Source organism: Muntiacus reevesi, chromosome 1 (genome assembly GCF_963930625.1).
Source record: "Muntiacus reevesi chromosome 1, mMunRee1.1, whole genome shotgun sequence".
Taxonomy (NCBI): domain Eukaryota; kingdom Metazoa; phylum Chordata; class Mammalia; order Artiodactyla; family Cervidae; genus Muntiacus; species Muntiacus reevesi.
In genome coordinates this window covers 185,271,105-185,288,440 of record NC_089249.1, presented here as the reverse complement: position 1 = coordinate 185,288,440, position 17,336 = coordinate 185,271,105, and the positions used below count along the sequence as shown (strand labels likewise).

Genomic DNA, 17,336 nt, shown 5'->3' with positions numbered 1-17,336 from the left:
CTCATATTCAGAGACAATACCCTGATTTCATTCACTACATCAGTAAGACTCTAAGTCATCCCAGATAAGCCACGTGAAATGTGCACTCCATAATACGTAACACAACCATGGGCTTGGCCCCTCTTCCTCCTGTTCTCCTAGGAACGCTTTAGAGTCTTACAAAACACTAGAACCCCTGAGGTCACCACCCCACCTAATCTACAACATGGTGATTGCCTGTTAAAGCGCCTCCAGATCCCAAAGCTCTCCTAGGTGGTATTAGGATCAGTGCTAATATCTCAGCAACCATTCAGAATCTCTGGAAGGCAAACAAGCACATGGAACTCAAGAAATTACACTCTGAGGTGAAAGTCACCAAGGCTACATTTTTCATTTCACTTGTTTTATCCTCTAATTTTTCAGTCCTGGGAACTGCTGCAGCACCAGTTACTGCAAAAATTCTGCAAGGTTTTATATAGCTTGTGCCTACTCCACCCCCAAAGTCATAACAAAAATGTATACAACATTTGTTAAAGACAAATACCACCAAGCCTATCTTCATGGGGCCTGAAGACCAGGAATGACAGAATTACTTATGATACAGAAATCAGTCTTACAAAGATCACAACTCCTCTCTTTCTATCAAATTTGTACAATCCAACCATGAATTATCCCCAGAGTGCTGGCTAAAACCTACTGCTAAAAGTAGTCAATAAAACTCACGTAAAGAAAAAGCAAAACTCCCCACAGTGACAGAAACCTAAGTTACCTGGCCAAGCCGAAGATGGTTTATTTCTTCCATCCCCAGCACATTAAAAAGTGGTTTCAATGGCCACTTCCTGGTCTCCCAGGAAATGCAGGGGCTCACTTCATACCTGGATGCTACAGCATCTTGCCATTGCTGAACCTGCTCTGGCCACAAGGGAAAATGACCCCTATCACGGACAACCACTCAAGAGAAAATATGAGAATAGGATGAGTCTTTCCCAACACACACGGTGGGGGGCAGGGGAGATCCCTCCACAAACAGCAGCCTCGGTGGAGCAGCACCTGAGAAAGCGACACCCTGGGGTTAACCCTGACTGTCTAGGTCACAAACCAGCAGGCTAGGGCCCCACGTAGGGGGCAGACGAAGGAGGGCTCTGGGTGGAATGGGAGAGCACACAATCACCTCTAATTCACTACCGAAAAGCGGGACTCTGCCTTGGTCTGAGACGCAAAGAGGACTTAGGCCCAGAAAGATAACAGGAAGAATCCCACTCTCCACAAGATCATCTTCCGTCAGCAGCGACCCCAAGAGAGACCCAACGAAGGCAAGTCCACTCTCAGAACCGAAAGGGACTCTCCACGCGCCTTGGGCACCCGGCTAGGTGTAAAGGAGGCCCGGGGGGCTCCCTCCGAAGCCAGGAAGGTGCTTCCAGCCGGGAGGTAAGGTAAAGACTTCCCTCATCACCCAGAAGGCCGAGACACCGGGGGCACGGGTTCCCCGAGTCCTACCCCGGACACCAGTTGATCACAGCCTTTCCCCCTCCCCTCCCCCCCGGCCGGGAGGGCTTCCCGGGGGTCGCGGGTCCTTCGGTAAGGGCGAGGCGGGCGAGCTCCGTCGGGAACAGCAAGGGTCGTAGAATTAGAGAGGATGAGGGGGAAAAACTCTAGTCTCAGCTCCCATCTGCTCCCTTCGCCCAGGCCGCACGAAAGCCTCGGCCTCACGTACCGAGCGCAGCCGGGCTGCCCGACCAGCCCCCGGCCCGGGCCCGGGGTAAGAGAGACCTGGATGGCAGCGGCCCTCAGGGGCAGCTGAGTGTCCGGGGGGTCCTTCGGAGCCCGGTGGACGAGGAGCACTAGGGAGGGGGAGGGTCCTGGGCCCACGCGGCCTCCACCTCGACCTGTGTGAGAAGCACTTACGTTGCTCTGGGGGTCGATGGCCTGCAGCAGCCGGTCCCTGATCTGCTGCGGAGACGGCGGAGCCGCTGTCATTGCCTGGGCGAGGCGGGGGGGGAGCGGCCGGGCCAGCGGGCGGGCAGGCTGAGGCGGGGGACCGGGGTCACTCACTCGCCGGCCTCCGGGAGCGGAGCCTCATGTTCCCCGCGGCGCCGGGGAAAGAGGGGGCGCGCGGGGTGACGGAGAGGTGAGCCGGGGCCGGGGCTCAGGCCCGGGGCGCCGCCACCACCAGAGGAGGAGGAGGAGCCGCCGGAGCCGTCGCCGCTGCTGCCGCCGCCTCGAGAACCAAACTCCAGTGAGCTACCCCCGCGCGAAGCACTCTGGGTAACCCGCGCCGCACGCAGCGTCGGCGCCACGCTGAGGAGGTTGGGAGATAGGGCGGGCAGAGACGCCGAGTCTGGGCGGGGCCACTTGCAGACCACGCCCCTAGGCTCCACGCATGCGCGCGCAGGCGCAGTCGCCCCACCTCTGTTCCGCCCCGCCGCTTGGCCAAGGGAGCCGTTGGGAGGCGGTTGGGCGGGGCAACGGCCGCCGCCTGGAGGCCCCGCCCCCACCCAAGCCGGGAGGTTGAGGTGGTGGCGGCCGGAGGTTTCCGACGGAAACGCTAAATGAGCGCCGAGTCCTTGAACCCTGGCGCTCTAGGCGGACGCCCTCAGGGCAGTGGGGCGGAGGGGGCAGATGAAGGGCCCCACTCCTAGGGCAGAAAAGCTTTCCCCATTCTGACGAAGAGGACGGGAGTCGCGGGCGGGAGAAGCTGCCAAGTTCGCTGAGCCCCAGGGTCCTTCCCAGCTCCTCTGCGTTCGGGGAGGCCAGGAGGCAGAACGTCAACGTTGTAATTCTGTGCGCTGAAGTGTCAACTGAGAAGCGCTGTGGAACAGCGCCGCCCTCGCCCCTCCAGAGGGGGTGGGTGCGAGTCCGGGGTCTGCAGCGCCTCGGGCTACGATCCCCAAAACATGAGACAGCAAAGTGTCTCACGGAGGAGCCGCTACCGCAGCTAGGAAAGCCCGGAGGCCAGCTGCATGAGTTGACACCAACGTTGCAAACCTGTGTCCACCCCGGCGTTTCTCAACCTGGGCACCAGTAACATTTGGGGCTGGATCTGTTGTAGGGCCTGTCCGTTGCGATGCAAGACGTTCGGCAGCATCCCTGGTCTCTACCCACGAGATGCCAGTAACACCCTTTTCCTGCAGGGGACCAAAAAGGTCCCCAGTCACTGCCAGAGGTCCCCTGGATGGTACCCCTGTTGAGAATCACTGTTTTAAAAGACCCTTCCACCCTGCTTTGCATGGTGGTGCGGGAAAACAAACACCCTTACAAAGGAGGAAACTGAGGCCCAAGATCACCCAGAGATATGGGTCAAACCCAAAACTGTTAAATGTCGAGTCTAAGGGCTTCTCCCCGCCCCTCGCCCCCTCACTGCCTTCTTTCATTGCCGGCTCTGTCCGTGGAAGCGCTTGTTAAATATACGATAATGCGAAGGAGTAAAAAAGGCAGGCTCAGTGGATCATTAGCCGCAGCCTCGAGAGAAATAACTTTTCTCCTTGTTACAGGAAGCCCTACATTTAAAACAGGAGCGAGGCAGCTGATGAGAACCACATGCGCGCCTCGTCTCTGTGCTACACCTGTTAGTCTTGCATTTGTCATACTTCTGGGAAGCATTTTTATTTGCAAAAAACGGCTGCTTCCCCACGTGGTTGTGGTTGCCTGCTCCTGCACGTGTGAAAAGTTTTACATCACACTTGTAGGAAAAAATACGGGCAAATTACCTCTCTTTAATTTATTCACTCTCCCTCCTAGAATGAGGTGCTTTGTGTACACGTGTCCAGGTTGGAAACCAGACCATTTGGAGATACTTTTTATCTCACTACAGATAAGCAAAAGAAACAAGCCCTCCCCCTAGTATATTCCAGTTCTGCCTCTATTTTTAACTTCAGACTTGTTTTTTAAATCAAGGGTCCCTTAGAAATAAGCTGCTTTACACCCCCCCCCCCCCCAGCATGATTCAGATTGTTTAAGAAAAAATCTGGAAAGCACTCCATCGACCTGCTCTTAGTAAGCTAAGAACATTAAGATGACTGTGAGCTCTGTTAAGGGTACTGATTCTGTGTCCCCAGTAGATAAAACTGCATGTGGATGTGCTAAATCACTTCAGTTGTGTCCAACTCTTTGCCACCCTATGGACGGTAGCCCACCAGGCTCCTCTGTCCAAGGGAGTTTCCAGGCAAGAATACTGGAGTGGGTTGCCATGCCAGTCCTCCTCCAGAGACTCTTCCCAACCCAGGGATTGAACTTGTGTCTCTTATATAAGTCTCCTGCATTGGCAGGCGGGTTCTTTTACCACTAGCGCCATCTGGCAAGGCCAGTACATAGAACTGAAAGTACATAGAAGTGAAAGTTGCTCAGTTGAGTCCAACTCTTTACAACCCCATGGACTGTACAGTCTATGGAATTCTCCAGGTCAGAATACTGGAGTGGGTAGCCTTTCCCTTCCCAACCCAGGGATCGAACCCAGGTCTCCCACATTGCAGGCAGATTCTTTACCAGCTGAGCCACAAAGGAAGCCCAAGAATACTGGAGTGGGTGGCCTATCCTTTTCTCCAGCAGATCTTCCCAACCCAGGAATCAAACCGGGGTCTCCTGCATTGCAGGCAGATTCTTTACCAATTGAGCTATCAGAAAAGCCCAGTAGATAAAAGAGTGCTTATTAAATACATGTGAAGTATAAGTGAATGAATGTCTCATCCAGATACATGGTCGTTGTATACACACACCCAGACATATTTATACAGATCTGTCACACAGTGGAGGATCAAATATTTAATAAATGAAGTATTGCATTAAATATAAATACACATGAGGATGAACATGGGCACACACAGATGTATGGAGAATATGTAGTTACCCATTTTAAACATTTATTTGGCTGCGACTGGTCTTAGTTGTGGTACTCAGGATCTTTTGTTACTGTGAGCGGGCTTCTTTTGTGGCGTGGGGGTGAGGGCTTAGGTGCTCTGCACATGTGGGATCTTAGTTTCCCGACCAGGAATCAAACCTGCATGCCCTGCATTGCAAGGCAGATTCTTAACCAATGGACCACCAGGGAAGTCCCCTGTGGAGCTAGTTTTGAAGCCAAGGCCTAAAAACGGGTAGGGGCTGATTAATACAATACCATAATCGCACCGTCCAGGCAAAGTGCAGAAGCAGAGAGAGGGGCATTCTGAAGTACCATGATTGACATGGACGCAGCGCTTCCATACATTCATACCCTCTGACTCAGGATTTTGCAACTTTTAGAAATGTATCCAGAGGAAGCAGTCAGATACAGATAAATGTGTCAGTACAAGGAAGATCAGTGCAGCATCGTTTATAAGGGCAAAAGATTGGAAGCCACCTATGTGTCCAGTAATAAGGTGGTATATAGATAAACTGGGAGTCATTTCATGAAAACAGGATGGTTATGGACTGGAAGAGATCAGAGGATCCTGTAATTCCATTTGGGTGGTGGTCTTGTCTTATGGATGTGTGCTACATGTAGAAATTCACCAAGTTGTGTGTCATTATGAACTTTCCAAATTACTAAGTAAAAGGACATAGAGTTAGCTAGATCATGTAGCCATTATAAACCAATACTGAATAATATGGAAAAATGCTTCTAATTTAATGTTAAATGATAAAATGCAACATATAAACTATATATCTTAAAATCTAGTTTTATTAAGATATGCAATATATGCTTACACACATAATTCATAGAAAAAACACTGGAAGGAAAGAAACCAAAGCACTTATCTCTCACAGGTGCTTTTTATGCTGACAATTTTGCCTGAAGTTCCACATTTTCTGTAATGAATATGGGATGCCTCCTGATGACCTTGTCCACGCTGGTGGTATTGTGACCTCTAGTAGCCTCTAGTTCTCACTTGCTGACTCAAATACTGCTAGTCTATAATCATAATCTCCAAAATCCTGAGGACAGATCTACTGTCAGGCTGACTGATGGGTGTCAACCTAAGTCCTAACAGTTTATTTTTTCCCTATGGCCCCAGTTTTGTATTATTCTTAGTAATCAAGAGAATGACAACAGGGAGTAATTAATATTTATTGAGTACTTCCTATGTGTCAGGTTCCACTCTGAGGGCTTGACATGAGGACCCTGATGAAGCCCTTTGGACAGTCAGACCCTTGTTAGACTCTTCTCTCCTTGACTCTGTGTGGAGGTCTGCAACTCACTTCGGTCTAGGGGACGCAGTGGAAGCCACACTGTCTGATCCAGAGTAAAGCTTTAAGAAGGCCTGAGTTACTACACAACTCAGCGATTCTACTCCTTCGACCACCACAGGAAAAATGAAAACGTAACGTTGGCACAGACTTGTACAGGTAAATGTCTATAATAGTTCTATCCTTAATAGGTGCAACACGCAAACACCAAATGCCCATCCACTGATGACTGGATAAATGAAGTAGATGGCTATATGCTGGAATATTATTCAATCATAAAAAGAAGTGGAAAGAGGGCAGTCTAGGGGTAGGGGAGCGGGCAGTACAAACCACTGGGTATAAGACAGGCTACAAGGAGGTGTTGTACAACACAGGGAATATAGCTAATAATTTTGTAAAAGGAAAGGAACCTTTAAAAATTGTCTAATTTTTTTAATCTTGTTAAAATAGTGTGTAATCTATTGAAATGCTCAAACAATCTAATCTTTTGATTGTGATGATCTAATCATCTGTTAGATTGGATTAGAGGCTATTCTTTTGTTTACTATAGTTTCCTGTTCTCTCAATTACTCTCAGGAGCAAAGAAACAAAATCAGTCACTCCACTAATTCTCCAGTGAATTGTTTTATTTTAGTGTCTACAAAAGTAAAATAAGAAGTTCAGTGAAGGAACTGCAGGATAAAGGATTTGTAGCTTCCATTCATGACTGGCCTTTCCTACTCCAGGCAGCTGTAACATAGGGTTTGAATCTTACTGTTCCGCTGCTCTAAAAATGCAGTGGTCTCATAGTTCATCTCGCCTAAGCCCTTGGCCTCCTGAGCTCCTCCTGCCACACACCACACATCACACGCTGACTCACGCCACACACGTGCATTTCCCACGTTCCTGGCCAGCCTTAGTTCTCGCCATCACTAAGTGGGTTTTCTCCACTCCTGTCTGTCATGCTGGTCAGCTAGTTCTCCAGTAGGGTGACTTGGCTCCTCAGAAGACCTGGTCAGAGTCATGTGGCTGAACTGGGAGTGAGAAATGGAGTTGTCCTGCCGTATCAGTAAACAAGGGGGTCACAGTCGTCAGTGACTTTCTGAACCCTAAGGGCAACCAGGAAAGAAAACAATACCTGTGACCCTGCAGCCATGAGGCAGCACTGGGGAACCTGGAATGTAAAGAAACACAGGACACTGGCCCCAGATAGCTGAGATACATATTCAGTTCAGTCACTCAGTCAGGTCTGACTCTTTGCAAACCCATGGACTGCAGCATGCCAGGCTTCCCTGAGATACTTATAGAAGGCATGGTTTCAGTGAGCCCAGACTCTTGCATCTTCCCCTACATAGAAAAGCACTAAATTCCTTCACTTGAGATGGCTGGTTTCCTTTACTTAACAATAATCTCTTTAAGTTCAGGCTATCTGCCCTTTGTTGTGCAACTTCATAACCTGGCTCCTCCCCTTGCTTCCCTGGAGCTGCTCTCTCAGGGTTACTTGAGATGCTATCTCCCAGGCTTTAAGCCCTAAAACCTCCCACTGAATAAAACATAACTGTCAACTTTCAGGTTGTGACTGTTTTTTAAGTTGAGAGGAGCAACATGATGACTGTGGTCCAGAGCTCAGGGTTCCCAGACTCATGGGGAAACACAGGAACCTAATCAGGTACAAGCCATTTCCCTAAAGAGCAGATGAAGGTCACGGGATTGATGTGGAAAATCAAATGAGGAGACTCACCTCAGGGGGTGAGGCGGGCAAATGGAAGCTGACGGAAGCCAGGAGGAAAGATCCCCAATGGAACTTCTCAGAAATATACACACAGAAACACACGCACAGGACCAGGTCATTTATCAAAATTTCTTCAGGCCTTTCCTGAACCTTCCATGCGTTTTTCAGGGTCGCTGAGGCACACAGACTCCCAAGTGAAAGTACAATTTTGATGCAAAGTGGTCAAACCTGGGATCACCCATCCCCCACCCCCACCCACCATCCAGGCAACTCTAGTCTACTTGCCTTAAAGCAGAACTGGATTATTGCATCAGATGGCCCCGACAAGAATCTCTTATCTCAATGCAACTTTCAGGGGGAAAGGTCAGCAGACAAGCGCAAGCAGGTTCCATTGGAAGGGTCTGACCTACCCAAGCCTATATGATTTGAGATCTTGCTTGCCCTGAGAACGTCCGGATCTCTGCCTACCACTCAGGCTCACGGGTGATGACTGCAGAAAAGGATGGAGGTTCTAATAAGCTCTGTTTGCATCTTTTCCTTTTTAACCTCAAAACGCAGTGCTGGTTTTCCTCATGTTTCCTGGATGCTCGGATGTTTACTTCTTTGTGGGTTTTCTTTTCTTTCCTGATTACACGAGTAATAGATATTTGCAGTACAGACAATTGGTCAAGTACAGCAAAATATGAGAAAGACTTAAAAATCATCTCCTGATGGGTACACGGAATCTCTGCACTGGTCTACTTCTGTGTGCATTTGAAATTTTCCATGAGTTTAAGACAAAAAAAGGGAAAAAAAGAAACCACTCACCTAGGCCCATGTGTTTGTGTGGTTTTGTGTGTGGCAAATGCAAGTTGCATAGTTAAGAGATGGTGGTGTCTGCAAAACCAAAAATTTTTACTGTTGGACAGAGTAACACCCCATGCCTCAGGTCCCTGTAGATTCAATGTGATATGTCCTGTCCGAATCTTTTACAAAACCCATGGACGGTAGCGCTTCTGTCCATGGAATTTCCCAGGCAAGAATATTGAAGTGAGTTGCTGTTTCCTCCTCCAGAGGAGCTTCCCGACCCAGGGACTGAACCTGCGTCTCTTGCATTGGCAGGCAGATTCTTTACCACTGAGCCACCTGGGAAGCCAGCCCCCAAGATAGGCCTGTCCTAATCCCTGGAACCTGTAAATAGTGTTTGATGTCCAGGGAGAATTAAGATTGCAGATGGAAGGAAGGGGGCTTCCCAGGTGGCGCTAGTGGTAAAGAATCCGCCTACAGATGCAGGAGACATGAGAGATGCAGGTTCAATCCCTGGGATTGGGAAGATGAGGAGGGAATGGAGGAGGAGGAGGGAATGGCAACCCACTCCAGTATTCTTGCCTGGAGACTCTCATGGACAGAGGAGCCTGGTGGGCTACAGTCCATGGGATTGCAAAGAACCGGACATGACTGAAGTGACTTTGTACACATGCCTGAAAGGAAGGTTGTTACTCTGCTGACCTTAAGATGGAAAGATGTTCCTGGTGTAGCCACAACAGTCTTAAATGGGGAAGAGGGGAGGAGGAGTCAGAATGAGAGAGAAGGCATCATGAGAAAGATCAGACCAGCCCCTGCTGGCTGGGATGACAGAGAAAGGGGCCATAAACAAGGATGCAGAGAGCCTCTAGAAGCTGGAAAAGGAAAGGAAACAGATTCTCCCCTACAGCCTCCAGAAAGAACCAGCTCTGCCAACACCTTGATTTTAGCCCAGCAAGACTCATTTTGGACTTCTAACAACATTCAGAAAACTAAGATCATGGCATCAGGTCCCATCACTTCATGGCAAATAGATGGGGAAACAGTGGCAGACTTTATTTTTTTGGGCTCCAAAATCACTGCAGATGGTGATTGCAGCCATGAAACTAAAAGATGACGCTTTCTCCTTGTAAGAAAAGTTATGACCAACCTAGACAGCATATTAAAGAACAGAGACATTTCTTTGCCAACAAAGGTCCGTCTAGTTAGGGCTATGGTTTTTCCAGTAGTCATGTATGGATGTCAGAGTTGGACCATAAAGAAAGCTAAGTGCCGAAGAATTGATGCTTTTGAACCGTGGTGTTGGAGAAGACTCTTGAGAGTCCCTTGGACTGCAAGGAGATCCAACCAGTCCATCCTAAAGGAAATCAGTCCTGAATGTTCACTGGAAGGACTGATGTTGAAGCTGAAACTCCAATACTCTGGCCACCTGATGTGAAAAGCTGACTCACTGGAAAAGACCCTGATGCTGGGAAAGATTGAAGGCAGGAGGAGAAGGGGACAACAGGATGAGATGTCTGGATGGCATCACCAACTCGATGGACATGGGTTTGAGTAAACTCCGGGAGTTGGCGATGGACAAGGAGGCCTGGTGTGCTGCAGTTCATGGGGATGCAAAGAGTCGGACATGACTGAGTGACTGAACTGAACCCCCAAAACTGTGAGATAATAAATGTGCTGCTTTAGGGCTTCCCTGGTGGTTCAGGGTAGAGTCTGTCTGCCAATGCAGGAGGCATGGGTTTGATCCCTGATCCAGGAGGATCCCACACACCGGAGAGCAGCTGAGCCTGTGCACCACAACTACTGAGGCCTGTGCTCAGTAAGTGCGAGGTGATAACCTCACTGTAGTTTTGATTTGCATTTCTCTAACAATAAGCAATATTGAGCATTTTTTTCCCATGTATTTATTAGCCATCTGGATATCTCCTTTGGAGAAAAGTCTGTTAAGTAAATCTTCTACCCATTTTTTGATTGGGTTGTTGGTCAACACACAGGAAAAAAAAACCCAATCAAAAATTTCTTAAAAAAAAAAATTTTTTTTAATGCCTCAAAGCATACTATTGGCCAAGTAGATGAACTAATAGCTGTTGAGTATCTCCTACAGCCCAGACCCTTGACCATCTATTATGGACTGAATTGTGCCCCTGTCCATATTCATGTTAAAGCTGTAAACGTGAATTGAACTGTATGTGGAGACAAACCCTTTAAAGAGGGAAGTAACATTAAAAGAGGTCATAAGGGTGGGCCCCTGATCTAATATGGCTGGTGCCCTTATAAGAAGCACACATAGAGGAAAGGCCATGTTAGGACACAGCAAGAACATGGCAATCTGCAAGCTGAGGAAAGAGGCCTCACTGGGAATAACACTACTGACATCTTGGTCTTGGACCTGCAGTCTCCAAAAGCTATGAGGAAAAGAAATGTCTGTTGTTGACGCCACTCAGTCTGTGACGTTTTGTTATGGCAGTGAGAGGAGACAAAGACCTCATTTCAATCAAGCCTCACAAAACCCTGTGGGGAATGTCTTTTAATAAATGTACTGGACTTCCCTGCTGGTTAAGAACCTGCCTGCTAGTTCTGGGGTCAATGGTTTGATCCCTGGTCTGGGAAGATTGTACATGCCATGGGGCAAGGCTTTGTGTCACAGCCACTGAAGGTCAAGTGTCTAGAGCCAGTAAGAGAAGTTCCCACAATGAGAAGCCCACTCCCCTCAGCTAGAGAAAAGACTGCGTGCAGTAACGAAAACCAAATACAGACAGGTATTAAAATGATTACTTAAAATGTACTGGCCCTAATGAAATGACCACGTCATTTCACTGAGCGCCTGCCCCACATCAGGCAGGTCACAGACACGTGTCAAAGCTCTTTCCGTGGCTGTCTCCGTATCACAGACAGGGACGTGGGGGCACAGGGGAGCGAAGACGCGGCCCCAAGTCGTGGTCTGTCACTGCCGGAGCCCGGGGCTCAGCCAGCTCTCCACCGCGCTTTCCACTGCAACCTTCCTTACCACCTTTTTTCTGACTCACATAATAAACTCCAACTACATGCAGCATGCTTTACTCCCCCTAAAATAACTTCTACAACCTTTCCAGCACAGTCGCTCTTGTGGCCCATGTGTACAAAGTCACTTCGGTCATGTCTGACTCTTTGTGGCCCCCATGGACTGTAGCCTGCCAGGCTCCTCTGTCCGTGGGGATTCTCCAGGCAAGAATACTGGAGTAGGTTGCCCTTTCCTCCTCCTCCTTCCAGACCCAGGGACTGAACCCATGTCTCTTACGCCTCCTGTAATGGCAGGTGGGTTCTTTACCTCTAGCGCCACCTGGAAGCCCATCTCTACCACTAACAGCCACTGACACTAATGCAAACTAGACACAAACGAGGAAGATCCATTCATAATACCTCCTTTTGGCTTTTAATTGTCCAGTCCAGGGACTAGCAACCTTTCTGTAAATGGTCAGCCAGTGAACATGTTCAGTTCTGTAGGTCAGATGGTCTCTGTCTCAAGGACTCAATTCTGTCCTTGCAGTCTGAAAGCATCCACTGATGATACACAAGCAAATGGGTGCGACAAAGTTCCCATAAAACTTAATGGATGAAAAACATGAATTTCCTTTCCATTTGCGTCTTGATTTGCTTTTCAACTACTTAAAAACATACCATTCCACCTCCTGGACCATGAAGAGACAGGTGGCGGGCAGCAAAAGGACAGGAGGGAAGCCAGATGTGGGAAGCAGCCTGCCAGGCCCTGGTCCAACCCCAAACCAACCAACTGATCAGAAAGAAAGCCATGGAGCCAGACACTGATGAACTCTTGCTGTTTTCTTACTGAAAAATGTAGATTTTGAATTTCCAGTTTGCTACAGATCCTTTCGCCCAATTTCTCATCCAGGAACACCTGCTATTAACCAGACTCTTTTCCAGGAACTCTCAAGTGCCAAAAACGGGCTTGAAGGGGATAAAGTGCCTTCCTCTGCATAATGAAAATCAAGGGAATGGTGAAAACAACTCCCAAAGTAGAATTTACATCTTTTCCTTAAAATATTTATGTTTTATTTTTATTATTTATTTGGCTATGCTGGGCTTTAGTTGAAGCATGTGGGATCTAGCTCCCTGACCGGGGATCAAACCCAGGCCCCCTGCGCTGGGAGCATGGAGTCTTAGCCACTGGACCACCAGGGAAGTCCCCCCCCACACACATTTTTTTTTTAATAGCATGACTTTTGCTTTATACACAAACAGCACATGTCTTGCATCAACATACAAAAACATCAGGTAGTTTGTCAAATCTTTCGTGAACTCAGATTTGGTTAAGAAGGAGCTAATGAAAATGCTTGACATGAACAGGAAATGTCTCCCTGGCTTTTCAAATCTAACCACTTCAGAGGAAAGCCAATCTCATTATCACATCTCCTGCAGCTGCTTAAGAGGAATCCCAGGGAGCCCGGCAACATCTTCTCCCCTAACTATCCAAGGAAGTAAAACTGGGTCTGCTCTGTGAACCACATCACTTGAAAATGGTCAGGTCCATTTTCCAGCAGGTTTGCAAGTATCTTTATTAACATATAGACCACAAGGCATGCAGATGACTTCACCAGAGTCACTTTGGGAGGAAGGGGCACCTTGAGACTCTCCATCACTCCTCAGCTCAGGTGTCAGCGAATCTGTCCTGTAAATGGGCAAGATTGGCAATATTTTCAGCTCTGTGGGTCAGTCTCTGTTGCAACTCTGCCATTGAAGCAGGAAAGCAGCCATTGACAGCGCATACCCAAAGGGGCGTGGCTGGATACCAATAAAACTTTATTAATAAAAACAAGCAGTGAGCCAGACTTGGCTGGTGGGCCAGTTTTCAAGTTCTGCTCTAGAGCATCTGGAACTGCAGTGCAATGAGAAATCCACAGAAAGGAGAGATGGAATTCACCCCTAAGATGGCAAGGGTGGACAAGCAAAATGGGATATCCAATATGAACCCCAAAGTTTGCAGCCAGAGCTGCTGTTGCAAATTTCTACCTTCTTTTCAATCTTCATATGTGTGGCTTCTCACTTTAGGCAGCAGCTCAATGTGACATACTCCAGGGCAAGCAATGGCATTTATTTATTACTTAGATGGTGGTTAAGATCCCAAAAAAAGGCAATCCCAAACAATGCTCAAACTACCGCACAACTGCATTCATCTCACATGCTAGCAAAGTAATGCTCAAAATTCTCCAAGCCAGGCTTTAAAAGTACATGAACCGTGAACTTCTAGATGTTCAAGCTGGATTTAGAAAAGGCAGAGGAACCAGAGATCAAATTGCCAACATTCGCTGGATCACTGAAAAAGCAAGAGAGTTCCAGAAAAATATCTACTTCTGCTTTATTGAATATGCCAAAGCCTTTGACTGTGTGGATCAAAACAAACTGTGGAAAATTCTGAAAGAGATGCGAATACCAGACCACCTGACCTGCCTCCTGAGAAATCTGTATGCAGGTCAAGAAGCAACAGTTAGAACTGGATATGGAACAACAGACTGGTTCCAAATAGGAAAAGGAGTACATCAAGGCTGTATATTGTCACCCTGCTTATTTAACTTATATGCAGAGTACATCATGAGAAATGCTGGGCCGGATGAAGCACAAGCTGGAATGAAGACTGCCAGGAGAAATACCAACAACCTCAGATATGCAGAGGACACCACCCTTAATGGCAGAAAGCAAAGAACTGAAGAGCCTTTTGATGAAAGTAAAAGAGGATAGTGAAAAAGTTGGGTTAAAACTCAACATTCAGAAAATTAGATCATGGCATCTGGTCCCATCATGGCAAATAAATGCAGAAACAGTAGCAGACTTTATTTTTTTGGGCTCCAAAATCACTGCAGATGGTGATTGGAGCCATGAAATTGAAAGATGTTTGCTCCTTGGAAGAAACGTTATGACCAACCTAGACAGCATATTAAAAAACAGAGACATTACTTTGCCAACAAAGGTCTGTCTAGTCAAGGCTATGGTTTTTCCAATAGTCATGAATGGATGTCAGAGTTGGACTATAAAGAAAGCTAAGTGCCAAAGAATTAATGTTTTTGAATCGTGGTGTTGGAGAAGACTCTTGAGAGTCCCTTGGACTGCAAGGAGAGCCAACCAGTCCATCCTTAAGCAAATCAGTCCTGAATATTCATTGGAAGGACTGACGTTGAAGCTGAAACTCCAATACTTTGGCCACCTGATGTGAGGAACTGACTCATTGGAAAAGTCCCTGATGCTGGGAAAGATTGAAGGCAGGAGAAGGAGACGACAGAGGATGAGATGGCTGGATGGCATCACCAACTAAATGGACGTGAGTCTGAGTAAACTCTGGGAGTTGGTGATAGGGAGGCCTGGCGTGCTGCGATCCATGGGGTTGCAAAAAGTCGGACATTACTGAGCGACTGAACCAAAGATCGTTAACTATCAAGGCTAAGGTGGAAAGCCAGCTGGTATGAAGTCAGCTGCTGTTGCCTGAGACAGTTATCTGGGTGGAGCTGAAAACCTCATCCTTGCTCCCAGCTTAAGCAAATTTAATCTGCTTAAGTGCCAGACACTGCTCCCAGTCACAAATGACAGGGACTTAGAACCAAGTTCTTTGGTATGTATGTTAAGCATTATGTATGTATGCATAAACAATACATACCATAGGAGCAAATGAACATTAACAAAAGACAAGAAGTAAGGTGTCTAAGATGCATTTCTAGGGGTGGGGGCGGTTCTTAGCCTAAAACTGTTAAAATGTTTGTGTTTTTTTTGTGTGTGTGTGTGTGTGTTTTTATATGAAAGTTTCTACAATAAATTTAGTCATTTTACCATCCTATCTTTTTTTGATATCAGGTTTTTTTTTAATTGAAGTATAGTGAATTTACAATGTTGTGTTAGTTTCAAGCGTACAGCAAAGTGATTTCATTATATATATGTGTGTGTTTGTGTGTGTATTCTTTTTTCAGACTCTTTTCCATTATAAGTTATTACAAGATATGGAGTGGAAACTCTTTTTTAAAGTGACTCCAGAAAACCACTAGGGATGATACACTGAGATGTCCACTGCTGTGTTATTTATAACAGTCAAAAACTAAAGACAACTCAAGTCTCCATCAGCTGGGAACCAGCTAAATTAATTATGGTATGTCCACACTTGGCTTACTTACAATTAATAAGAATGATATTATAGGGGGAAAAAAATGGAGAAATGTGGTCGTATCATTAGGTGAGGAAAGCAGGCCAGAAGATACACAGATCCCGTTTATGTAGAGAAAAGGTATCTACCACACCCAATGCACACGTGTGGAAAAGGAGTCAGAAGGATGTGTACCCAAAGTGATACTCTCTGGGCGAAAGTGATTATGGGTGATTTTTTCCCTTATAGCAAAGCTGTACTTCATAATTTTTCTACAATGAATGGGCATTGGTAGTAAGAAACTTTAAAGGAAAATAAAACGAACAAAAGCTCCAGCGGTGGCGCCTGGCAGCGGAACCTTCCCGGGTGCTCTGGGAACAACCAGTGAGGGAGCCAGCTGAGGTCGACAGTGGTGACCACAGGAGCATTTATAACCTCGGACACAGTACAGTTCAAAGTGCACGTGAGAGGGCAAGGTGAGAGAGAGGTTTATCGAAGCACCACGGGAATTAAAAACCAGAATGATGAGACCTCTCTGGCAGCCCAGAAAATATGAAGGAAGTGCTGAAATGAAAACAGCAGAGGCTCAGAGATACAGAAAACAAAATTATGGCCACCAAGGGGGAAAGGAATTAATGAGGAGTTTGGGATTAAAATACACGCTACTATAGACAAAAGAGATAAACAACAAGGCCCTGTTGTATAGCACAGAGAACTACATAATGGAAAAGAATCAGAAAAAAGAATATATAGATATGTATATAACTGAATCACGTTGCTATCTACCTGTAACATTAGAAATCAACTATATTTCAATTTAAAAAAAAGAAACCAGCAGAACCCAAACTGCCTTATCCACTGTAGAAACTACCAGTATGTATAAGGAAAATGCTAGAAAAGGAATGGGAAGACATGAAAAGGTTTCCCATGCTGGGCGTTGCTTCCAATTTTTTAAAATCACGTGAGTGCTCTTTTCACAGTCTGTGTGGGGACTGTATGAATGAATGAAGGCAAGAAGAGAGAAAATTCAGGCAGTGAGGACACACGAGTCCTGAGTGCTGACTGGGTGCCACCCAGTCAAGCATATGGGCCCACCTTCAGGTTGACCGAACCTTACAACAAACCTAGGAGGCTTGACTCTCAGCCCATTTTTTTTTTTGGTCACACCACTTGACTTGGGGGATCCTCGTTTCCCAACTAGGGATTGAACCTGGGAGCACAGTGGTGAACGTGCAAAATCTTAACCACTAGACCACCAAGAAACTTCTCCCCCTTTTTTCTTCCCCCAAGCCCATTTTAAAGATGTGAAAACTCTTTAAAATGGCTTAAGGGAAGGCTTACAGGGAAGAAGCAATCAGTCAAGGAAGAAGGCGCTTACAGGGAGGCTTTTATGGAAGAAGCAATCAGTCAAGGCCCCATTAGCAAGACACAGAGATTGGATTTGAACCCACATCTACCAGACTCAGAACACAAGCACTTGCATGCTGTAGGACCCTATGCACCCTAAACTCAAACTCAGGTAACCTTTAGTGCTAACGTGGTTTCTTGAAAAGCTTCCTAAAGATACACATCCACGAGTTGCCA

General features: G+C 46.9%; 1 protein-coding gene across 1 annotated transcript in view; it reads right to left on the bottom strand.

Moving 5' to 3' along the window:
- The window catches only part of MED26 (mediator complex subunit 26), a 41,661-nt gene extending 39,461 nt beyond the window's left edge, over window positions 1-2,200 (bottom strand). Inside the window, exon 1 of the mRNA XM_065917498.1 lies at window positions 1,885-2,200. Coding sequence (XP_065773570.1) covers window positions 1,885-1,956 — 72 coding nt within the window. The 5' untranslated portion in view covers window positions 1,957-2,200. The remainder of the gene's footprint in view (window positions 1-1,884) is intronic.
- Window positions 2,201-17,336: the final 15,136 nt, after the last annotated feature.